Source organism: Periplaneta americana, chromosome 10, assembly GCF_040183065.1.
Source record: "Periplaneta americana isolate PAMFEO1 chromosome 10, P.americana_PAMFEO1_priV1, whole genome shotgun sequence".
Lineage (NCBI taxonomy): Eukaryota > Metazoa > Arthropoda > Insecta > Blattodea > Blattidae > Periplaneta > Periplaneta americana.
Window position 1 is genome coordinate 38,908,468 of NC_091126.1, and position 21,584 is coordinate 38,930,051.

General features: G+C 35.4%; 1 protein-coding gene across 1 annotated transcript in view; it reads left to right on the plus strand.

Moving 5' to 3' along the window:
• LOC138707602 (cell adhesion molecule Dscam2-like) overlaps positions 1 to 21,584 on the plus strand; it is a 1,410,362-nt gene that overhangs the window by 1,048,405 nt on the left and 340,373 nt on the right. Inside the window, exon 5 of the mRNA XM_069837241.1 lies at positions 8,530 to 8,650. Within this exon, the coding sequence (XP_069693342.1) occupies positions 8,530 to 8,650 (121 nt within the window). The remainder of the gene's footprint in view (positions 1 to 8,529; positions 8,651 to 21,584) is intronic.

Below are 21,584 nucleotides of genomic sequence, written 5' to 3' on the forward strand. Positions count from 1 at the left end.
TGACCAAGGCAGACGAATTGTGCCTCAGTTACCACGTTTTAAGCGCAATCTCAAAAGCCCGCGAAGACACACGAAAATCCAGAAGCAGACCCGGCACGAGAGATCCTGGCCTCATGAACAAATTTGACTGCAAAAAAGGTCTATATACATCACAAGCCAGACCCTGCACGAGCGATCCTGGCCTCAGGAACAAATTTTACTGCAAAACAGGTCTATATACATCACAAGCCAGACCCGGCACGAGCGATCCTGGCCTCAGGAACAAATATTACTGCAAAACAGGTCTATATACATCACAAGCCAGACCCGGCACGAGCGATCCTGGCCTCAGGAACAAATTTTACTGCAAAACAGGTCTATATACATCACTAAGTTTTCAAATGCTTCTACAGCGATATATGCTTCATTCAAATAACTAATACATTACATAAAAACAAAATTTGATTTCAGTTAAGCCAAGTGACTGAGGCCCGGCCTCACTTGCCTCAGTCAATCAGCCGCCACTGCATTACAATAATGAAAACTTATGTGTCCTTTTAAAAGGACAGTAGGCATATCCCCATATATTTTGAAATTGTTTCGCTTTTTCAATTTTAGTGCATATTCCCTGCATGAAATGCTATTTACGTTTGAAAATTATGCTACGGGCGAAATTTCATCTCAAATACAGGCATATCACTATATTGCAGCCTACAAATGCCACTGAAGACGTAACAAACGGGGATTCAGGGGTCAAACGTGATGTAGTACCTACTAATCTATCTGGTTCACAGCTTGCAGCAGGAGCAGAAATATTTCAGCATAGTTTTCTTGAAGAGGAGAGGGAGGGTTTAGGAATGGGGTGACAAATTTGTTGCGTGTGAAGAGCAGACACAAGGTCAAAGCAATGCCTCTGCGAACACAGCAAGATCTGAATAATTTCAAGGGAAAAATTATTCTCGGGCCGGGTATCGATCCCGGGATCTTTGGCTTAGCGCACCAACCCTCTGCCGTCTTAACTATCCAGGAACTACACCCAATACCGTCTCAACTGTTCCTTTTTTATCCACATACCACTAGTGGGCTGACAAGACGACAGAAATCCAACTTTGAGTGCACACATACTCTGTGTGACTTGAATTCTGGAGGAAGGTATTGAACGGACATAAGTTTCTATTATTTTTCATTTAGTATTTTTGGAAGAAGTCTTACTTTCTATCTATATTGTCATTGTCATAACAATGTAGATTTTAGGAAATTAACTGAAACCTGTCTATCGACATTGCCACAGCAATTGCTTCATTATATGTATCGTCACTTCTCTCCCAATATAACCTCCTCCTCGAAATTTCAACACTCTTTTCGCCTATTACTTATTTTTAGTATCAATAGCAATACGGTACTATTCAATCACGATAGCATTCTAGAGTTAAAACGAATTTAGCCACAATGCATCGTTCTTCAGAATAATATTAGTAGTAATAATAAAGAAACTATAATAAAATAACAACGTAATAATTTGTTAATAATAATAATAACAATTATTATTATTATTATTATTATTATTATTATAAATTACAACAATTACATTGTTTCCTTTCATATAAGCATCAAAATGTATGCTCATATGCCTACTGTCCTTTTAAAAGGACACCTATTTCTAGCTCAACCAGTTACAACTAGAATGTTTCGACACCATACAAATACTTCAGTTATATACTGCATTAAATGAGATTTGAAAATTACACAAAAATTGCAAAAAAATATTTCATGCATATCTGGGTTAACTGCTGAATTGTTATATCCATATCCACACAAAAAGTAGCCTATCAGTGGAATAACTTCAACTTTCTTTTGTAGCGTTAAACTTTTGCATGCTCTATTCTTCAACATTGGGAATGCAGAAGAGCCAGTAACACAGAACTTCTGTGCGTAAAATAATAAAGATATTCACAAATAAATTCTGTTCCAAGTAGGCCTACTGCCTGGTGGGTTAAGGGAGACACTTATACAGCTGTGAACAATAGCGTTGGACATCTCGCTTGTTGCTCTTTCCTGCAGTCACTCACTGGAATATGGTACGGAATCTGTGAGCAGTAGCAACGACAATTTTCTATTTCACTACCCGTCGATCTCTATGAAATTTAAAAATATAATTTGAATGTTTGCTACTCACTAATATTCTACATTTACACGGAATTTTTCTATATTCAGAGTAGACACAATTTTCTTTTAAATCATTGAATTTCTAGCTTCGATATCTAAACGTTAATAGTGAAGAGTGTATATAAAAGAAGAACGTATCTTTTTATATATTTTTAATTGTACATATGGAAGTGAAATAATACTGCAGATTGAAAGGGACGACAGGGCACACTTAAATTATTAGAAAACGTATAGTCTGATCCGTTTAGGTATGGATAATATTAATTTATTATTATAAATCTATTATGATTGTCGAAAAAATTTCTTGCTGTTTATATTATCATTAAAAGATGTGAGTTTCCATATATATATATATATATATATATATATATATATGACAGTAAACAATGCGTAATCTGAAAGAACAAATGAAAATCGTAGATGATTAAAATGGCTACTACATATCAACAGCGGACACAGTGTGTTCTTTGGTATGCTAAATTTGAGTGTGTTAAAAGAGTTCAAAGAGAATTTCGACGTGAGTATGATGTGCTTAATGTAGTACCTAAATACGATTCCATAATGTTGTGGTATCGAACATTTGTAGAAACAGGTTCCGCGTAAAAAAAAAACATGCAGTAGGTCGCAGGCGAAACCCAGTATGAGAAGCAGCTATCTCTTGGCTTGGCTCCCAACCCATCCTGACTTCTGCGTGTGGGGTTTGTTAAAGACATTGTCTATTCACAGAAACACAGGAACGTTGATGATCTGAGACTAAAAATTACTCAAGCTTTTCAACAAATCACCACTCTTATGTTACAACGGATATGGGCTGAATTGCATCACCGTTATGAGTTGTGCAGGGTGCGCAATGGGGGTCCTTCCATTTTTCAGTGTTTTATGCACAAAGTTTCAACAAATAAAGTTCAGTAGTAAATGTTTTACGGTGTTTTATTTTATTTATACCCAAACGGATCACCCTGTATTACATTTTGTGATGAAATGCTCGGTTAATTAGTAAATTAATTTGGAATCTTCATCAGTCTAGCAACATCGCCACTCACATATTTTATTTCTTCTCGTAATAAAAACGTAAGAGGTCAAGAACTCAGGTCTATCTCCTTAGGCGTACTATCTCCCACCTCCCTCTCTGACTACAGTGTTGCAATCTGGTCGCATTATATGGCTGGAAATTAATGAATTTAAATTAAATTTACACGGAAACCGTCCACGCTATTGATAGACGCCACAGGAATAATTGATTATTAATGGATTTTCTATCGATGTGTACCAAAATCTCAATTCTGCTAGCAATAGTTACCGAATAAGAAGGTGTTAAACGTTTAATAAATAAAGCAATTTTGTCTGAGAAAACTATGAAGTTTCCACCGATATGTATTACACTTTTTATTTTATTTTTTTTTTTGTTACATAAAATATGAGCTATTCGATCTGAAAATGTGCAGGGTTATTTCACTTCCACCCTGTATATACAGGGTGAAAAGTAATTAACGTCATTAATTTCAGAGGGTTTTCTTTGAAATATTTCAAACAAAAAGTTTGATACAATTTTGCTCATTTTTCTTTCTTTTTCGAGATTTTTTTTTTGTGAAATATTTCATAGCGTATTTTTTAAAAGCCATTGATTTAGTTCCCCATATGCTCAGTAAATTTAAGAAAGCAGTGTACTGTGATAATAAATTATTCAAAGAATTTTAGTTTTGTCCTTTAAATGTGCAGAAATTTGATCCGAACAAATTTAACTTTTCGTTGTGGAAAGGAATAAATGTAACATTTGTTCGGATCAAATTGCTGGACATTTAAAAGACAAAACTAAAATTCTTGTATTCATTTATTATCATAATGCCCTGCTCTCTTAAATTGACTGAGGATATTTGGAATTAAATCAATAACTTTCCTAAAACACGAGATGAAATATTTCATATGAAACAATTTTTTTCTCGAAAAGGAAACAAAAACGAGCAAAAGTGTATTAAACCTTTTTGTTTGAAATATCTCAAAGAATAACATCTTGAAATTAATAACATTACTTACCGTTAACTCTTATATATTATTATTATTATTATTATTATTATTATTATTATTATTATTATTATTATTATTATTATTATTATTATTAGTATTATTATTATTGTTATTATTATTATTTTATTATTATTATTGTTATTATTATTATTATTATTATTATTATTATTATTATTTAGTCTCTCTCTATATACAGAGTGTTTCAAAAATACTGGGCATAATTTCAGGTATGTATTTCCCACATGTAGATAATCAAAATAGTTCATTACAACATGTGTCCGGAAATGCTTCATTTCCGAGTTATGGCCTTCACAACATTGAAATTCACCGGAACGTTTTTCTTTCCGCAGGTCGTTGTCATTACAGAAGATATTCAAAATGTCCACCTCCTGCTTGAATACAGACCTCACATCGATGTCTCATTGACCTGCGAACACGATCCCTAACTCCAGGAGTATTGCGTATGTCCTCAGAACATGCCACAATTCGATTCCGAAGGGATTCCAAATCAGGCACCGGAGACGAATAAACCAATGATTTTAAATGGCCCCACAAGTAGAAATCGAGAGGGTTCAGATCAGGTGAGCGTGGAGGCCAAGCAATTGGGCCACCTCTACCTATCCATCGATCAGGAAACCTTCGATCCAAGTACCTACACAACACTGAATGTAACCTTCGCCTCGGAATGAACTGTCAGAGTGCCCTCTTAATGTCTCCTTTGACGGCAACGACCTGCGATAAGAAAAACGTTCCGGTGAATTTCAATGTTGTGAAGGCCATAACTCGGAAATAAAGCATTTCCGGACACACGTTGTAATGAACTATTTTGATTGTCTACATGTGGGAAATACATACCTGAAATTATGCCCCGTATTTTTTAAACACCCTGTATAGTAATTTTTTCTGTAACTACATCAGGGTTAAGACAGGTTTGTAGTTATTGAATATGAAACAAAATGTAAGCTTCAGATGTTCGAATTTAATATGCAATTTTAACGTTGATTGAAAAAGAAATATGTTCTAATTACAGAATAAGTAGATTTTTGCATTGTCGAATTAAACTAATCTGTACTGTAATTGATAAAAGTGCTAAAACCCCAAATTGGAATGCTGGACTCCGGGATTTTAACCAGTGGCCTCCCGAAGGCGAATCCCGCGTTTTACCACTGTACCACTCATCCACTTCGCTCGGTTATAAAATTTGCTTGCCTGAGATAAAGCGTGGCATGAAACATTGTATACAATGACAGTCCTAAAATATTTGTGTGAGAACCCTTAACCCTTAGGTGATGGTAAATCTTTTAATTTCTAAATTTTTAATGGTCACATTATCAAGTGCATGCTAATGTAGCTTCGATGGAATTGGTGATTGGCTGAATTAGTAACCATGTGGCTACCTAAAATTCGCTCTAGTTGGTAAAAAAAATACTAGTAAAAGATCCGTTCAGGTAATAAGTCCATGCTGGCTACGAACCTGCGTCTGACGGCAGACTGGGAAGACGATTACAAATCGCAAAGCCCTGAGCTACGCCGCTAGTTTTCTAGTCTGTTAGGGGACTTTTTTTTAAATCTGACTTGCTGCCGTATTCCCAAGATTGTCGTTGAAGGAGTTGTTAGCGTGTGTTGTAAATCTCTGTCACTGGAAAAGTTAGAGAACACGGCTGTGGGTATTTCAGACTACGAAAAACGTAGATAATATAACAAAGGCTATACTTAATGAGGTTATTATATAAATTACCTCTTATGCACTACCTACACCTAATGACAAAGTGCGCTTCACATAATGACACTAACTTTTCTTTCTATATCAATTTTTCATTCTCAGTTTCTACTCTGTGCCTTCATTCATTCATTCATTTTTATTTCTTTTGTTCTTTCTTTCTTCCTTTCTTTTCCTTCCCTTCCTCTTGATTTGCTCTAATATTTGGAGCAAAACACAGAGAATCGAGTAGACTGATCATTAATAGTACGTTATGCAACGAGCCTATAATGATAGTAATTAAGACGCCAGTATGTTTATGAAACGAGAGCAAGCGAGTTTCATAATTTTCATACGAGCGTCTTCATTACCATTATAGTCAAGTTTCATACGACTTTTTATGCTCGACCATATTTCTAACTTGAAATTATTCATAAGTATTCATGTTATTCTTATCTGACTAAGGAGCGGAACTGACCTTGTGCAATACCTCGTAAATTGTGAGATCTGCGCAGACGCGAAAGTATTGATTCCGAAAATGACTTTATGGATTTTGAGTTTCTCCAATCCATGAATTGTACATAGAATTTTTCGTACATCTTTCTTGATTTTTGTGGGAATAGGTTATTAGTCACATCGAGTGCTTTTGCCGAAATTTCCGGCGGTGCAAGTTGCAGCTCGTTATCACTAGTGTCCGTCATTTTTACTTTGTCTAATCTCGCGCTAGTTGTCTTTCGATTGCATATCCGAGAATAATCGATACTTGCGCTTTCATATTGCTACAATGGTATTTTCTGATTGGTGGAACACCTGAACTTTAATGAATAGGTGTACTTTAATGAGGTCCATTAAAGGGCTGCTACCAGGTGTATAATTACTACATTTCGGCATGGTCGAGCATAAAATAAATATAAGTTCTGACTTTAACAATAAACGACGTAACGAAGATCTTAAAATATTCAAAACACCACCTATATGCTGACGACTTACAACTTTACATTCATTCCCGAACTTGTACAATCAATGACTCTGTGACCAGAATTAATGAAGATCTAGCATCTGTAGCTCAATGGGCGCAAAAATTTGGACTCAGACTAAACCCAGACAAATCAGAAGCTATAATAATGGGCCACCAACGAGCATTAAACAAAATAGATCTAGCCACTGTATCAAATACAAAAATAAATAATACTACAATTACATATAGTAAGACAGTAAAAAATTTAGGGGTATATTTAGATTCAAATTTAAATTTTCAAAGTCAAGTGACCTACATATTTAAGAAAACTTTTTCCATAATTCATTCCCTCAAACACTTAACCAATGTTTTACCTCTCAGCCTTAAAAAGAACCTGATCCATACTTTAGTGATGCCCCACTTCGATTATTGCGATTCTTTATTCACGAATCTAAATACTGATCTTGCCCATAGACTACAGCGTGTTCACAATATCTGCGTTCGTTTCGTTTGTAACATTAGAAAATTCGATCATGTAACACCGTCACTAGAATTGTCTTGGAGTCCACTTAAAGAAAGAAGATTCTTCAACTCTCTCTTATTACTATTTAAAATCATCCACACCTCCACACCCTCTTACCTAGCATCTCGTTTTGTTTACCTTTCACTACCTCGAACCCGGAACATGTACCTTCTCTCTATTCCTCTGCACAGAACATCCTTCTACTCATCATCTTTCAGCATATCGATTCCACGCCTCTGGAATTCTCTCCCTGACCACGTCAGAGACTGTCGGACAGTATCCAAATTCAAATTTAAATTAAAAAATCACATTCTAGTTCGTGGAATTGCTTGTTGAACACATGTCAGGTTGCGCAACTTCACCTTAACCCATGACATATAGTAAATATTGTAACTATGCTGTTTTTTTATTGGGTTATTTTACGACGCTGTATCAACATCTAGGTTATTTAGCGTCTGAATGATATGAAGGTGATAATGCCGGTGAAATGAGTCCGGGGTCCAACACCGAAAGTTACCCAGCATTTGCTCGTATTGGGTTGAGGGAAAACCCCGGAAAAAACCTCAACCAGGTAACTTGCCCCAACCGGGATTCGAACCCGGGCCACCTCGTTTCGCAGCCAGACGCGCTGACCGTTACTCCTCAGGTGTGGAACTATGCTGTTGTAAAATTGAAAATTAATATGTAATGTATTTATTATTATTATTATTATTATTATTATTATTATTATTATTATTATTATTATTATTATTATTATTATTATTATTGTCAGTTATCAATATCATCATTGCTATCTCTGTTTTTTTTCTTTTTGTTGTATTAGCTCGATGAGAGCTCTATAATGTACTTTTGACTCTGTTGACCCTCTATAGGGCTTTAACTTAATTTGTATCATTTTCATCAGTGTTTGTATTTCTTTTTTGTATTTATATGTGCTATCTGGTAGGATGGAAGAGAAGGCCTTATGGCCTTGATCCTGTCGGATTAAATAAATAAATTATTACATGTACACTTTAATGAACTTTCTCTTATGCAATAATGTAATTTTCCAACTATAATGCCTATCCATCTATATTATTCTATATAATTCCATTCCCCTTTATGCATTCCATAAACATATTTTTGCTCCTCACTTTTGTATTGGTTATTCTAAAGTAGCTTATTTGTTGCTATGTGCAGAGCCCAAAGGACCTGTGGCGCCACAGTTGACGGACAAGACCCCTCCTGTGGTGCATGGTCGCCGAGGATCGGATATAGTGCTTCCTTGTGTGGCTCAAGGCTACCCGCCGCCAAAATTCTGGTGAGTGCTTCACTTTTCTAATCTAACACCACAGTCTAGTGTATACAGTCACGAAGCTTGAGTTGTGAGGGTGCTAGGAACAATAGACTGTGCCGGTAATATTGCGCATTGTCTGTAATGAGGCTATTTAGCGACCCTAGTGGTCAGAAACTATCTATGATAAAACACTGCAAATACCATATGTATGCTGACGACTTTGCAAATTTATTTGCATTTCCACCCTGATGAGACTAGTGACGCAGTAAATAAAATAAACGAAGACTTAAATTCGATTTCACTGTGGTCACACAAATTTGGATTAAGGTTAAATCCAGAGAAATCGCAAGCAATCGTAATGGGACATAATCGTCTACGAAGTACTCTTGATAGTGGTACTATACCACATATAACATTGAATGGGATTATTGTTAAATACAGTGAAACAGTTAAAAATCTTGGCATTTTTATGGATAGCGATCTAAATTGGAACACCCAAGTAACACACACTTGCAAAAAAATATTTTCTCAACTTCACTCCTTGTTCCATATGAAAGAATTTCTACCACTTAGTCTAAAAAAGAATCTTATTCAGACGCTTGTAATGCCCCATTTTGATTATTGCGATTCCTTACTAACTGATGTAAGTTCACTCTTAGCTGAGAGACTACAACGTGTTCATAATGTGTGCATACGATTCATCTGCAATACTAGTAAATTTGACCATATAACACCTTCCCTCCAGCTACTTTCATGGGTGCGTCTGAAGGAACGAAGAACAATACATTCACTGTCTCTTCTATTTAGACTCATGCATACTTCTACTCCGAATTATCTCTTATCGCGCTTTCAAATTCTTACAACTCTTCGAAACCGACATCAAGCACTTCTTTCTATCCCTCATCATAGAACGTCTCTATACTCATCCTCCTACACTGTAGAAATACCTCGTCTCTGGAATTCGCTACCTAATGATGTCAGGGACTGCCGGACTTTATCACAATTCAAAATTAAATTGGAAAATTTTGTCTTGTTTAATGCTTTTTAGATATTGCTAGAAGTGTTGATTTGTGTTTTTTTTACTCCAGATTAAAATCGCAAGTTTCTTGTTTATGTTAGTTAATTAGGATACAATTAATTATACTTAATCATTCATTTAAAGTTTGTGTGACTGCAACCTGTGTATATTTTTGTATGACTTGACTTCGTTTATAGTGTTTTTTTTCCTTTTTATTTCTGTTATTGTATTTGTATTCCTGGTGTTGTGGAAGAGAAGGCCTGATGGCCTTAACTACACCAGAATAAATAAATAAATAAATAAATAAATAAATAAATAAATAAATAAATAAATAAATGGATGCATATTAATACGTATTGAGTTTCGTGACTGTATATACTAGACTGTGCTAGTACCGTGGATGAATTAGTAATAGAATGCGAAAGTTATTGACTTCCCCAATTCAAACATTACTTCGGAATATGTATGACAACACTTTCTTGTGTTAAATTTTAACGTACCTTGTTAACATGTTTCGACCTATTTTGGGTCATCTCAAATATTCCGAACTGATACAGTGTTAAAAGTTGTGTAATCAAGATGTATGTATCAAACATTAGATTCACTAATGTATAAATTACTTTCCTGACGCCTATATTGCGTAGGAATAAGTGTCTACAAAATTCATATATGTTCTCATGTTTTGGGCACACTTTTTTGGAGTAGAATATTTTGCTATATCTAGCGCAACTATTTTCTTTAACATGCCGATACGATTTTCTGGCTCCAAACTTGGCTAATATTGCCCCTTTCGGGGGCTAAAACATCAGTGAACGAACAGAAGGGGAAACCTGTGTAAAACGGTCACCTTAATTTTAAGTGTTACTTTACACAACTTTCGGTGTGCTCAAGAGTCTAAATTTAAAGGTGTGAGTTGTATATCATCCAAGGACAGTGGTATGGCATTTTTTTAATTTTGAAAAAAAAATATATATATTGTCGAAATTAAAATTTTTCAGAAATGTAATATAATGGCCGTTTTACATTGGCATCTGTGTAAAACGGCCCTGTGTATATTATGTTAGAAAAAATATGATAGAAAACATATTCAGTTGAAAAATAAATATAGTTACACGATATTATTTATTATCGTGAAAGTGGAACATGTTAATCTAATTGACTAAGATCATATAATTGAAAAGAAAGCATTAATATGGTATCAATTATAACATGAATTAGGACATTTAAATTTAATAGTCTAGCGATACAAACCGCAGGTGAAATCATCGTCTGCTACAGGATCAAGTCCAGGAAAATCTTCATGAGCCCATTTCATGCACGACATACAGCGAGCCCATCCTTCACCACCAGCTGAAATGGAGTGGGTATTTTCTTGACAAAATATGCATTCAGCATCTTCCTCATCGTCTAAATTCTCTTCGCTACTTGTAATTTCAATGTTCTTAGTATTCTTCGTTTCCAAAATTATTTTATGATACATGTTTCTTTTTCTAACTATTTTCTTGAACCTGGCTGCTTCAGCTTTCTCTTTTAGTTTTCAGCACATGGCACCTATATTCCTTTCCTCGACTCGCCGTCTCAGATTGGTTCTAGACAAATCATACATTTTGCTTGCCTTTGTAGTTCTCATATTATTTTCCTGAACAGCTTTAATGGCTTCCCTCATATTTTCCCTGCTCCAAGAATTTCTATCAGTGTTCCTAATACGTCTACTTATAGCCTAGTTGATACTGGAAAAGAAACCGAATTACTTGCAAAAGTTGTAGTGTTTCAATGTATTACGTCAGAGATATCAGAGTAAAACCATCAAGCACGGTGTAAAACGGCCAAGCACGGTGTAAAATGGCCTCCGTGCATGGCCGTTTTACACCGAACACATGCATCTAGTCGACCTGGTTGGCGAGTTGGTATAGCGCTGGCCTTCTATGTCCAAGGTTGCGTTTTCAATCCCGGACCAGGTCGATGGCCTTTAAGTGTGCTTAAATGCGACAGGCTCATGTCAGTAGATTTACTGGCATGTAAAAGAACTCCTACGGGACAAAATTCCGGCACATCCGGCGACGCTGATATAACCTCTGCAGTTGCGAGCGTCGTTAAATAAAACATAACATTTAACATATGCATCTAAACAAACAAGCTTATAGCATAACACCGCCATCTTGAAGTAGTTTCGAACACATGCATGTTGAACTTTATAACCTCTAATATATCAAGCAGTCGATAAACATTTCACGTTATATATATTATGTATGAAATAATATCAAATAATAAGTAGATACCTTAGATCAGAACCTCCAAAAACAGTTATCACATCGAAATAATCATAAATTGTGAAGACAGCCATCCACGACTTTGCAGACCACTTTCAGAAGCAGTTCTGACGTAGTGCACTTCATAATCGGCAATATGGCAATGCTGCTAAAGGTATGCTTACACATGGCCGTTTTACCCAGGTAGGTCGCTTTACATTGGTCTCCCCTATTAGTGTAATCCCTGATGACATATATATATATATATATATATATATATATATATATATATATATATATATATCACATTGGCTATTCCCACGTTATAAAATGCCAACATATAGAAGAAAACAATCGCTAGACTTCTTCACTGCCGAAAATGAAATTTTGGTAACGCCCGCAAGATAGAAGAATAGCTGCGAACTCCATCTTGTCAGGAACCGTCCGTAACTACCGTGAGCATGCGCAGCAGAGGCGGCTCCTCAGGGCAGGCAGGGTAGGCTAAGCCTACCTCAACACATTTAGAAAAACCTAAAAGTGGATATTTATTAACTACCCCAACACATTTGGAAAACCTTATATAATTATATACTCTTGTCTAGGTGCTTAGAAATTCTTCAATTAACTATGAATGGGATTTTTTGAGGGTTAGTTGAACGTTGCTTACTACTGGCAGTACGATTTATGCGACAAGAATACACTGGACAGATCACGATGCGTCAGAAGGTAGGCAGAAGCGAAGTTAGCCGACCTTCCACGTAACTTCAAAGCTGGCCCTGGAGTAAGCATTAAAAGAGATCGCTATTCTAAATGCTTTCTTAGCGCATGCGTTCTATGCTTAAGCCAGCGCGCTAGAATTCTGCCTGCCCTAACGAGAACCCACGAGCATTATCGAACACCTACGATTTGCGAAATTTCTGTTTGAAAGTTTCACGAGTTGGAACGTAGATTGTTACGAGTAGTATAACAGTTTTTAAACAGTGTGTTTTAAAAGATGTTTTTTTTTAAACAGTGTATTTTAGAAAATGTGATTTTTGCAAGTACGTACTGTATATTAATGTTACGTATATTTGGTGATTTATAGTTAATGTAAGTGATAACAATAATATTATATTATGACTGACATAATAAGTAAACTGTTACGTTGTCCGTTTTCGCGTCGTAATGACATTGAAAAGAGAAGTATTTTGGACAATGGACGACCCACTCCTGCATTAAGCTCTGTTGTTCATAAGGTCAGTGCTAAAGGTGCAAGAAAATTTAATCCTTCATGGTATGAAACACTATGAAATGGAAATATAAAAATTGGAGGTTTATCTTTCGAAAAGGTGGAAAAATTCAAATATCTTGGAGCAACAGTAACAAATATAAATGATACTCGGGAGGAAATTAAACACAGAATAAATATGGGAAATGCCTGTTATTATTCGATTGAGAAGCTTTTGTCATCCAGTCTGCTGTCAAAAAATCTGAAAGTTAGAATTTATAAAACAGTTATATTACCGGTTGTTCTGTATGGTAGTGAAACTTGGACTCTCACTTTGAGAGAGGAACATAGGTTAAGGGTGTTTGAGAATAAGGTTCTTAGGAAAATATTTGGGACTAAGAGGGATGAAGTTACAGGAGAATGGAGAAAGTTACATAACGCAGAACTGCACGCATTGTATTCTTCACCTGACATAATTAGGAACATTAAATCCAGACGTTTGAAATGGGCAGGGCATGTAGCACGTATGGGCGAATCCAGAATTGCATATAGTGTGTTAGTTGGGAGGCCGGAGGAAAAAAGACATTTGGGGAGGTCGAGACGTAGATGGGAGGATAATATTAAAATAGATTTTAGGGAGGTGGGATATGATGATAGAGACTGGATTAATCTTGCACAGTGTAGGGACCGATGGCGGGCTTACGTGAGGGCGGCAATGAACCTGCGGATTCTTTAAAAGCCATTTGTAAGTAAGTAAGTATGGTATGAAACACATAAATGGCTAACAGGAAGTGAAGTTAAAGTTAAGCTGTAGGTGATCACGTTTGTTATTGTAATCTAAAGAAGGTACTTGGAATCAGATCATATTTGTAACTCGGTAAGTCTAAAGAGACTTGAAAAGAATTTGAATCCAATTTCGGAAATGTTGTCTGAACAACAAGGGTTGCAAGACAACAGCATAACAATAAACTAGAAAAAACCAACAAATTATGAGACGGCTCATTGATGTAACAGTATTGTTATGTAAGCAAGAGTTAAGTTTTCGGGGGGCATGATGAAAGCGAGCTGTCATTGAATCGCGGGAATTACATAAAAATGTTCTGTAAATTTTGCCTACCCTGGACATTTGACTACGAGCCGCCACTGATGCGCAGTACAAAAAAAGCGTTCCAACACACTCCACACCAGTTCTTAACCGGAAACCTGTACTGCAGTCGGGCTTTCCAACAATTTTTTGACACGGGCACAGAACAGTCAGAAATAGTCAGCTGATTGAGGAATGTACTGATGAATGCGTCTCTCGCACATGCGCATAGGCTCACCAGCGTCTCCTGGATACTGAAGAAAGACGTGATCGACTCTTCATGTCAGTGAGATTAAGATGGAAAGTGACAGTGCAGACGAATAATGAAACTATATAAAGATATTGTTAAAATTATCGCCAAAAATATGAGAATGAAAATTATTTGGGTATTGAAATAGTTAATTACAATTTAAACATGCAACTTTGATTAAAAGTATAATAAATAACGTACATAAATTAATAATTAAAAAAGAACTAGGCTACTTTTAGATAGAGAGTCCCCCCAGTACAGGACATCGAATTAGCGGAATTCTTGCCTTCCATATTTTTTGTTATCTTTTTATTGATAATTATCGAAATTATATTTCCTGCAATTTGAATTAGCTGCGAAACGATAATAATTAAAAGCAGCCCGTTTGTAGCAAAGATGATCATAGTTATAGCACACTCTAGTATATACAGTCACGAAGCTTAATACTTACTAAATATGCAAACATAAACAGTTGAAATATGCATCCATAGATAGTTGCTCACCACCAGGATCGCTACTATCACCTCATCTCAGACTCTTTCCCTAGCAGACCAGAAAATGTATTGTACTTTCGATATCGTGTTCTTTTGAAAAAATTAACACCTTCCTTCGACTATTGAAATATGAAAAATCATAAGGTTTATTTATTATTTTCATAAAATATATATATTATATTCTATAAACTCACCTTTCTGGATCTTTCGGAAGAAGGATAACTCTAACCTATTTTTCTTACAATTTTAGTACTACAAACGTCTCCTTGTCCCATTATTATTCAGATTATTGTATTTTAGCCACTTACATTTATTACAACCGATAACGAACATTTCACAGTTTACATAGCTTTTCACAAAACTGCGAAATACGGCACAGTCAATGCCTTTTCGATCTAGACCAGGCCGTAATGTTTGTTCGGGTTTTCTATTTCAGTGTATGGAGCTCAGTGAAATATTATATTATAAGTTTATTGCTTATCATTGCTAAGATTTATTTAGTGTAATGTGTCCATAAATTCCATTTACTTCTTGTTGGATAATATGTTGCAGAAATAATTACAAAACTGTGTTATTTTAATGTGAAGAGAATTTTACATGTTAACATAATCTGTTCGCGTCAACATTTCAAGTTTAGAATGGAAGCTATTTTGAGGTTTAATAAAAAAGAATTTATATTGTGATTTCAATTTAGCAAATCTACATTCCTTAATTTTAGACAAAACATTTACCATACCACTCCTATGAAATTAGTGTACGTACAATTGTGTTACTTAGTCTCTTAAGTAGAGCGGTGCAGACGGAGCACATGACAGACAGAATGGCATCATAGCAAGGGTTCCGACGTTACTCGGCGTGTTCCCTGTGTACAAGCGACAGTCAGGTACACGATGTGTTGACGTACAGACGACACAATCGAAATGACATAGTTCCCTAACGTTTCTGCAATTAATTTTCTACAGATACTTTAATAAGATATCAAAATTGCAAAACTAATTAACCATTTCATCCTAAACAAATAATATATATTTTACATGTATGATTTCATACAGAACGCAAACAAAATCACTGTTTATTTGTAACGGGTTCATGATAGTCTATTCGCAAAAGCACTTGAACTATTGTTTTCTGTCTTTTTCTTTTCCTCATAATGAGTGTGATTTATTAATGCACATGTTATACGTTATCACTTTTCTTCCAAATAGGCCTATTGTTATAGTGTACAACAAATGACATTTGTAAGTTATTAACAGAAAACGATTATCGTCTATCTGATAGCATGGCCTTATATGTGGAGAAGCTTCTTTCTACGTCTGTTGAAACAACTGGGGCATACGTAAAATCCTGTACAACATTTTTTTTTCAACTTCTGTTAGTTCTTCAAAGGAATCCTTATCTCCAGAAATACTGTCACTAATCTTGCAAAGTTTATAATATCCACCATTTTTTTTCAACATATTTGTTATTTTCGCAGATATTATTTTAGCAATTTTATCGTCTACTTGAGTCACTTTCTTCCAGATATTTCGCTATAGGAAAAACTGATCAACCAGTTTTGTACCAGACTTTTCTAAAGCTGTTATGCAATCACGAATAAACCCGTAATTCGATTCAATGTATTCCAATTGTTGTTTTATGCTTGAATCAACCAAAAGGCGTTGGGCTATTGGTATTGCAAATGCATATTTCACATCAAATGATTGAATAACATTCTGGACCTGGTCGAAATATTTACAGTAATAAATGCAGGCCTTCAATCAGGAATCCCATCGAGTAAGTATAGGAGAAGGAGGAAGAGATACACCAGGACATATCTTCTTGAATGCTTAACAAAACGCATCACACATTTCTTCATGGAACACGGATGAAGAACTATGACCCTGCTCACATTTTTCGCCTTTTTTTTCAACTTCATGAGGGCACGTTTGTGTACATCCCTATTTACATGTCTTAGAATATTACATGCTCTATTTACTGAAACTGACATTTTACACAATTTGCAGAATAGTTTATCTTCGCTGCAACAAAAAAAATATCACTGTATTCGGAATTAATTCTCTTAAACTTCGCCGAACGAATTTTCTCCCCCTTAGGCATCGTAATACTAGAACCGAACTGTTCTCATGTTCCTTCAGTATTGACGTTTGCTTTACTAAGCTGTACCTACTGCTTGCAGCTATCCTGTGTACCGCAGAGTCAGACCTCTGCGGGTACACAAGGTGAATTTACAACCCTTGCCCTGTTGCCGTTGTGTCGAAAAACTGCTCCCTTTGCACTGCTCTACTCTTAAGTATACAGTGGATAAACACAGTAATTCAGTACTCAATTAATGTAGTATTAAAATACATAAAAATTGAATGTCCGGGGTATCATACATGACATTATGCTTAATTATAATGTATGATTGCGAATTTAGGAATATAAGTTATATATAGTAAACATAACCTATAATTTGCATATGAATGGCAAGGCATTGGAGATCACTAAATTTAGACAGAAAGGGGCAACTGGTACAGTACACTTAACCTATAATTTCAACATATCTAAATATCCGTGCGGTGCAATTGAAAATTATTGAATCGTGCATAAATGAATGTACAAGAATTTCACAATATTTAATCGAAATAAAGGCAGGTATTACACATACGAACAACGTAATTTTCACAACATAAATAATATTACATCTTAACTCGCATGTGAATTATGTCTGAAGTGTCTCATAATCATTGTTTTAAATTTTATTAATGCAATTACACTACATTTTAGAGAAACATGTGTTACTGTTTATGCATTCCAACTAATTTTTATGGTTGAAACGCCGGCCTTCGTGATCGGGTTAAGCGAGTTACATGGTCTGCCTTACGGCCTGTATTAGATCACGATGGCTATGGCACAGTCTATTGTTCTTAGTACTCACAGCGCTCCAAGGGGCTAGCAACTATCGCGAGATTTACAAAAAATCATCCCAAGCTTCGTGACTGTATAGAGTAGACTGTGGTTATAGCATCCCTGGATCTAGTACATGATGATTCGAAAAAGCGTTTCAACAACATCCAGCTGTCTCATTCCCGTAGCAGAGTCCAAACCAGCGCATGGGCTTAAGATGATCCATGGTTCGTACATGAACTGATAAATGAACCCCTTGTTGGAACGAACCTAAAGCATACCAGCTCTACGAATTCCTTTCTCACTGTCTCGTACGAAAAAATGATATAATTTGAGCTCGCCAACATCAAATTTCTCTACCCGAATTACATGAAGAAAATTAACGTTTCATTTAATAAGTCATATCACATACAGACCTAGCATGAGGGTTAAAAATATTCCATGACGCGATAATTTATCGCGTAGTTGGCAACGCTGCTGCCGTGTCCAGAACTAGGCCGTTCTAGGGTTTTCAGCCATATCATTTAATCTGTTGTCGGTCTGTGGAACTGCTCATGTTGTTGCCAAAAAGATTCTATATCGCGGCCAATCTATTATATCTAATCAGGGGTGTAATGCACTTCAGGAATACTCCGCAGTGTGGAAGTTTATAGTCAAAGCAATATAACGTCAGGTACCAAAATTGAAAAATGGCTGACACTTCAATGCCACCAACCTCCAACCTAAAGCACTTCTTCAGAAAGTTGTATTATTTGATGTGACGAAAACTCCAACTTGAAATACAACTCTCTATATAAAGCTACACTACATATTAGAAATTGAAAACAACAAATCCATAAATTTTCTAGACATCACAATAACAAAAGTAGACAATAAACACACATTCAAAGTATACAGAAAACCCACAACAACAACAACACACATACACAACACATCCAACCATCCCACACAACACAAAGCTGCATTCCGAACAATGGTACACAGACTACTCAACATACCAATGAACCAACAGGATTACAACGAAGAACTAAACACGATCAAATACATAGCACAAGAAAACGGATACAACCCTAACATAATAGAAAACATAATACGTAAGACAAAACAAAACCAACAGAAGAATACAACACAAACACAAGAACACAAAAAATACATCACACTAACATACGAGAACAAAAACACATAAAATTACAACCTCATTCAAGAAATTAAACTACAACATCGCATACAGAACAAATAACACTCTACAAAAACATCTCAACACACAAACAACACAAACAAACAAATATAACCACACAGGCGTATACAAACTCACATGTAACACCTGCAACAACTTCTACGTAGGACAGACAGGCAGATCATTTCAATCACGTTACAAAGAACACATCACAGCCACAACAAAATTACAAAACACCTCCACATATGCAGAACACATCACAAATGCCAACCACACCTATAGAGACATCAACACAGACATGGAAATACTGCACATTCAAACAAAAAGCCAGAAACTCAACACACTAGAACAATATGAAATATACAGACACACGAAAACACACCACAACGATATTCTCAACACACAACTCAATTTCAAAACACACACACTCTTTGACTCTACACTACGAACGCACCCTCACAGGGAACAACAAGTGGCGCCAAGACCAACAACGACCAGTTCTGAAGATGACCCAAAATAGGTGAAACATGTAAACAAGGTACGTTAAAATTTAACACAAGAAAGTGCTTATCATACATATTCCGAAGAAATATTAATTTCAATTCCACAATATATTATGTTATATCATAATCGTGATTAAACTGACTGACAATATTGGGAATTAAATCAGTGGCTTTTTCAAAACAAGCTATGAAATGTTTAGTATAAAATAACTTTTATCTCTGAAAGAAAGTAAAAACGAGCAAAATTGTACTAAACATTTTTGTTTGCAATATCTCAAGGAATAATTCGCTGATATTAGTGACATTACTTACGGTTCTACTGTATATCTACATAACACCCTTTTATGTTAATATATTTATTTGCCCAGTAATTCTTGATTACTTCCTATTTTTCTCTTTTAACTGAATTGCTATCTATATTTCCCTGTCTATCGTCTTTTATTCTCTCTCATAACTAGATTGTTTTCCTTCCAGGTATCGTTTTCCTATTAAATATAGTTTATTCCTTTACTTAATAATTTGCATTATTATTATTATTATTATTATTATTATTATTTATTATTATTATTATTATTATTATTATTATTATTCCCTATTCTCAAATCTACCTTCCCTTAATCATTCTATTCCAACTATTTTCTCCCAAATTATTTGTCTACATTTCAGTTTTCTGCATTTTGCAATACTTACATCACTTATTACTTCTCTACTCTTCTATCCTCTATTTACTTACGAGCCTCTTTCTCTTCGCTCCACTCCTAAATTCCCTCTTTTATTGCCTCTTTCCGTATATTTATAACTGGATTACTCCTTCAGCTATAGTACCCCTGATGCTACTCTAAACTCACCACATTGACTCAATTACACTTCCAATTGCTCTCTCTTTCACTTCTTATTTGTTCAGATGTTCTTTCACTTTAATTCTCTTCCTTTCATTGTGTCTGTATCTATCTCACTACACTCTTACACTCATTTATTAAAAATATACATGTATACTCGTATATGGCTTAACACCCGCCCCCAAAAAAACATGCATATACTGGAGCATATCTTGCCAGTAGTGAAGTCTACTTAACAGATATAATAAAATCACTAAATTGAAGCAGGTGGTAAAGTAAGGGGGAAATTATTGAAGTTGCAATTTACAAGCAAACATTCTGACAGGGGCATATAAAAAAGTTATTTTATGCTCGACCATGCCAAAATGTAGTAATTATACAACTGGTAGCAGCCCTTTAATGGACCTCATTAAAATACATCTATCCATTATAGTTCAGGTGTTCCACCGATCAGAAAGTAACATTGTAGCAATATGAAAGCGCAAGTATCGATTATTCTCGGATATGTAATCGAGAGATAACTAGCGAAACGTCACAGAGGCTGGAAATCCAATACTGTCGCAGAAGGTTATGTTCTGTTACTATAATAATTAGCGTTAATTGTAAATAATATTCAAATTAATTCAGTTTGTCGTCTCGTTTTTCAATGTCTACATCAATTTCAAGGTTATATCAAGATTAATGTTATTTTACTCTCTAGATTATATCAAGGTCAATGACATTTGTTTCTCGGAAAAAATCAATACTTTCGCGTCTGCGCACATCTCACAATTTACGAGATATTGCACAAGGTCAGTTCCGCTCTCCAGTCAGATAAGAATAACATGAATACTTATGAATAATTTCAAGTTAGAAATATGGTCGAGCATAAAAAGTCGTATGAAACTTGCCTGTAATGGCAATTAAGACGCTTGTATCAAAATTATGAAACTCGCTTGCGCTCGTTTCATAAACATACTCACGTCTTATTTACTACCATTATAGGTTCGTTGCATAATGTGCTATTTTTCAGTCACCATGTTAATAATGTCAAAAGAAGTGCTTACGCAAATTTTGACCACTCGACCGCAATTACGAGGGCCGTAAAAAATAAATTCGTCAGGGGCCGTTAACCGAAAGAAAACACAATTTCATTGGAAACATTTATTGGAACAGACACAGCAATTTTTGAGCTATTTTTCAATATATTCCCCACCGAAATTGAGACATTTGTCATATCATGGGATCGACAAAGAGGTGCAGACGGCTGTC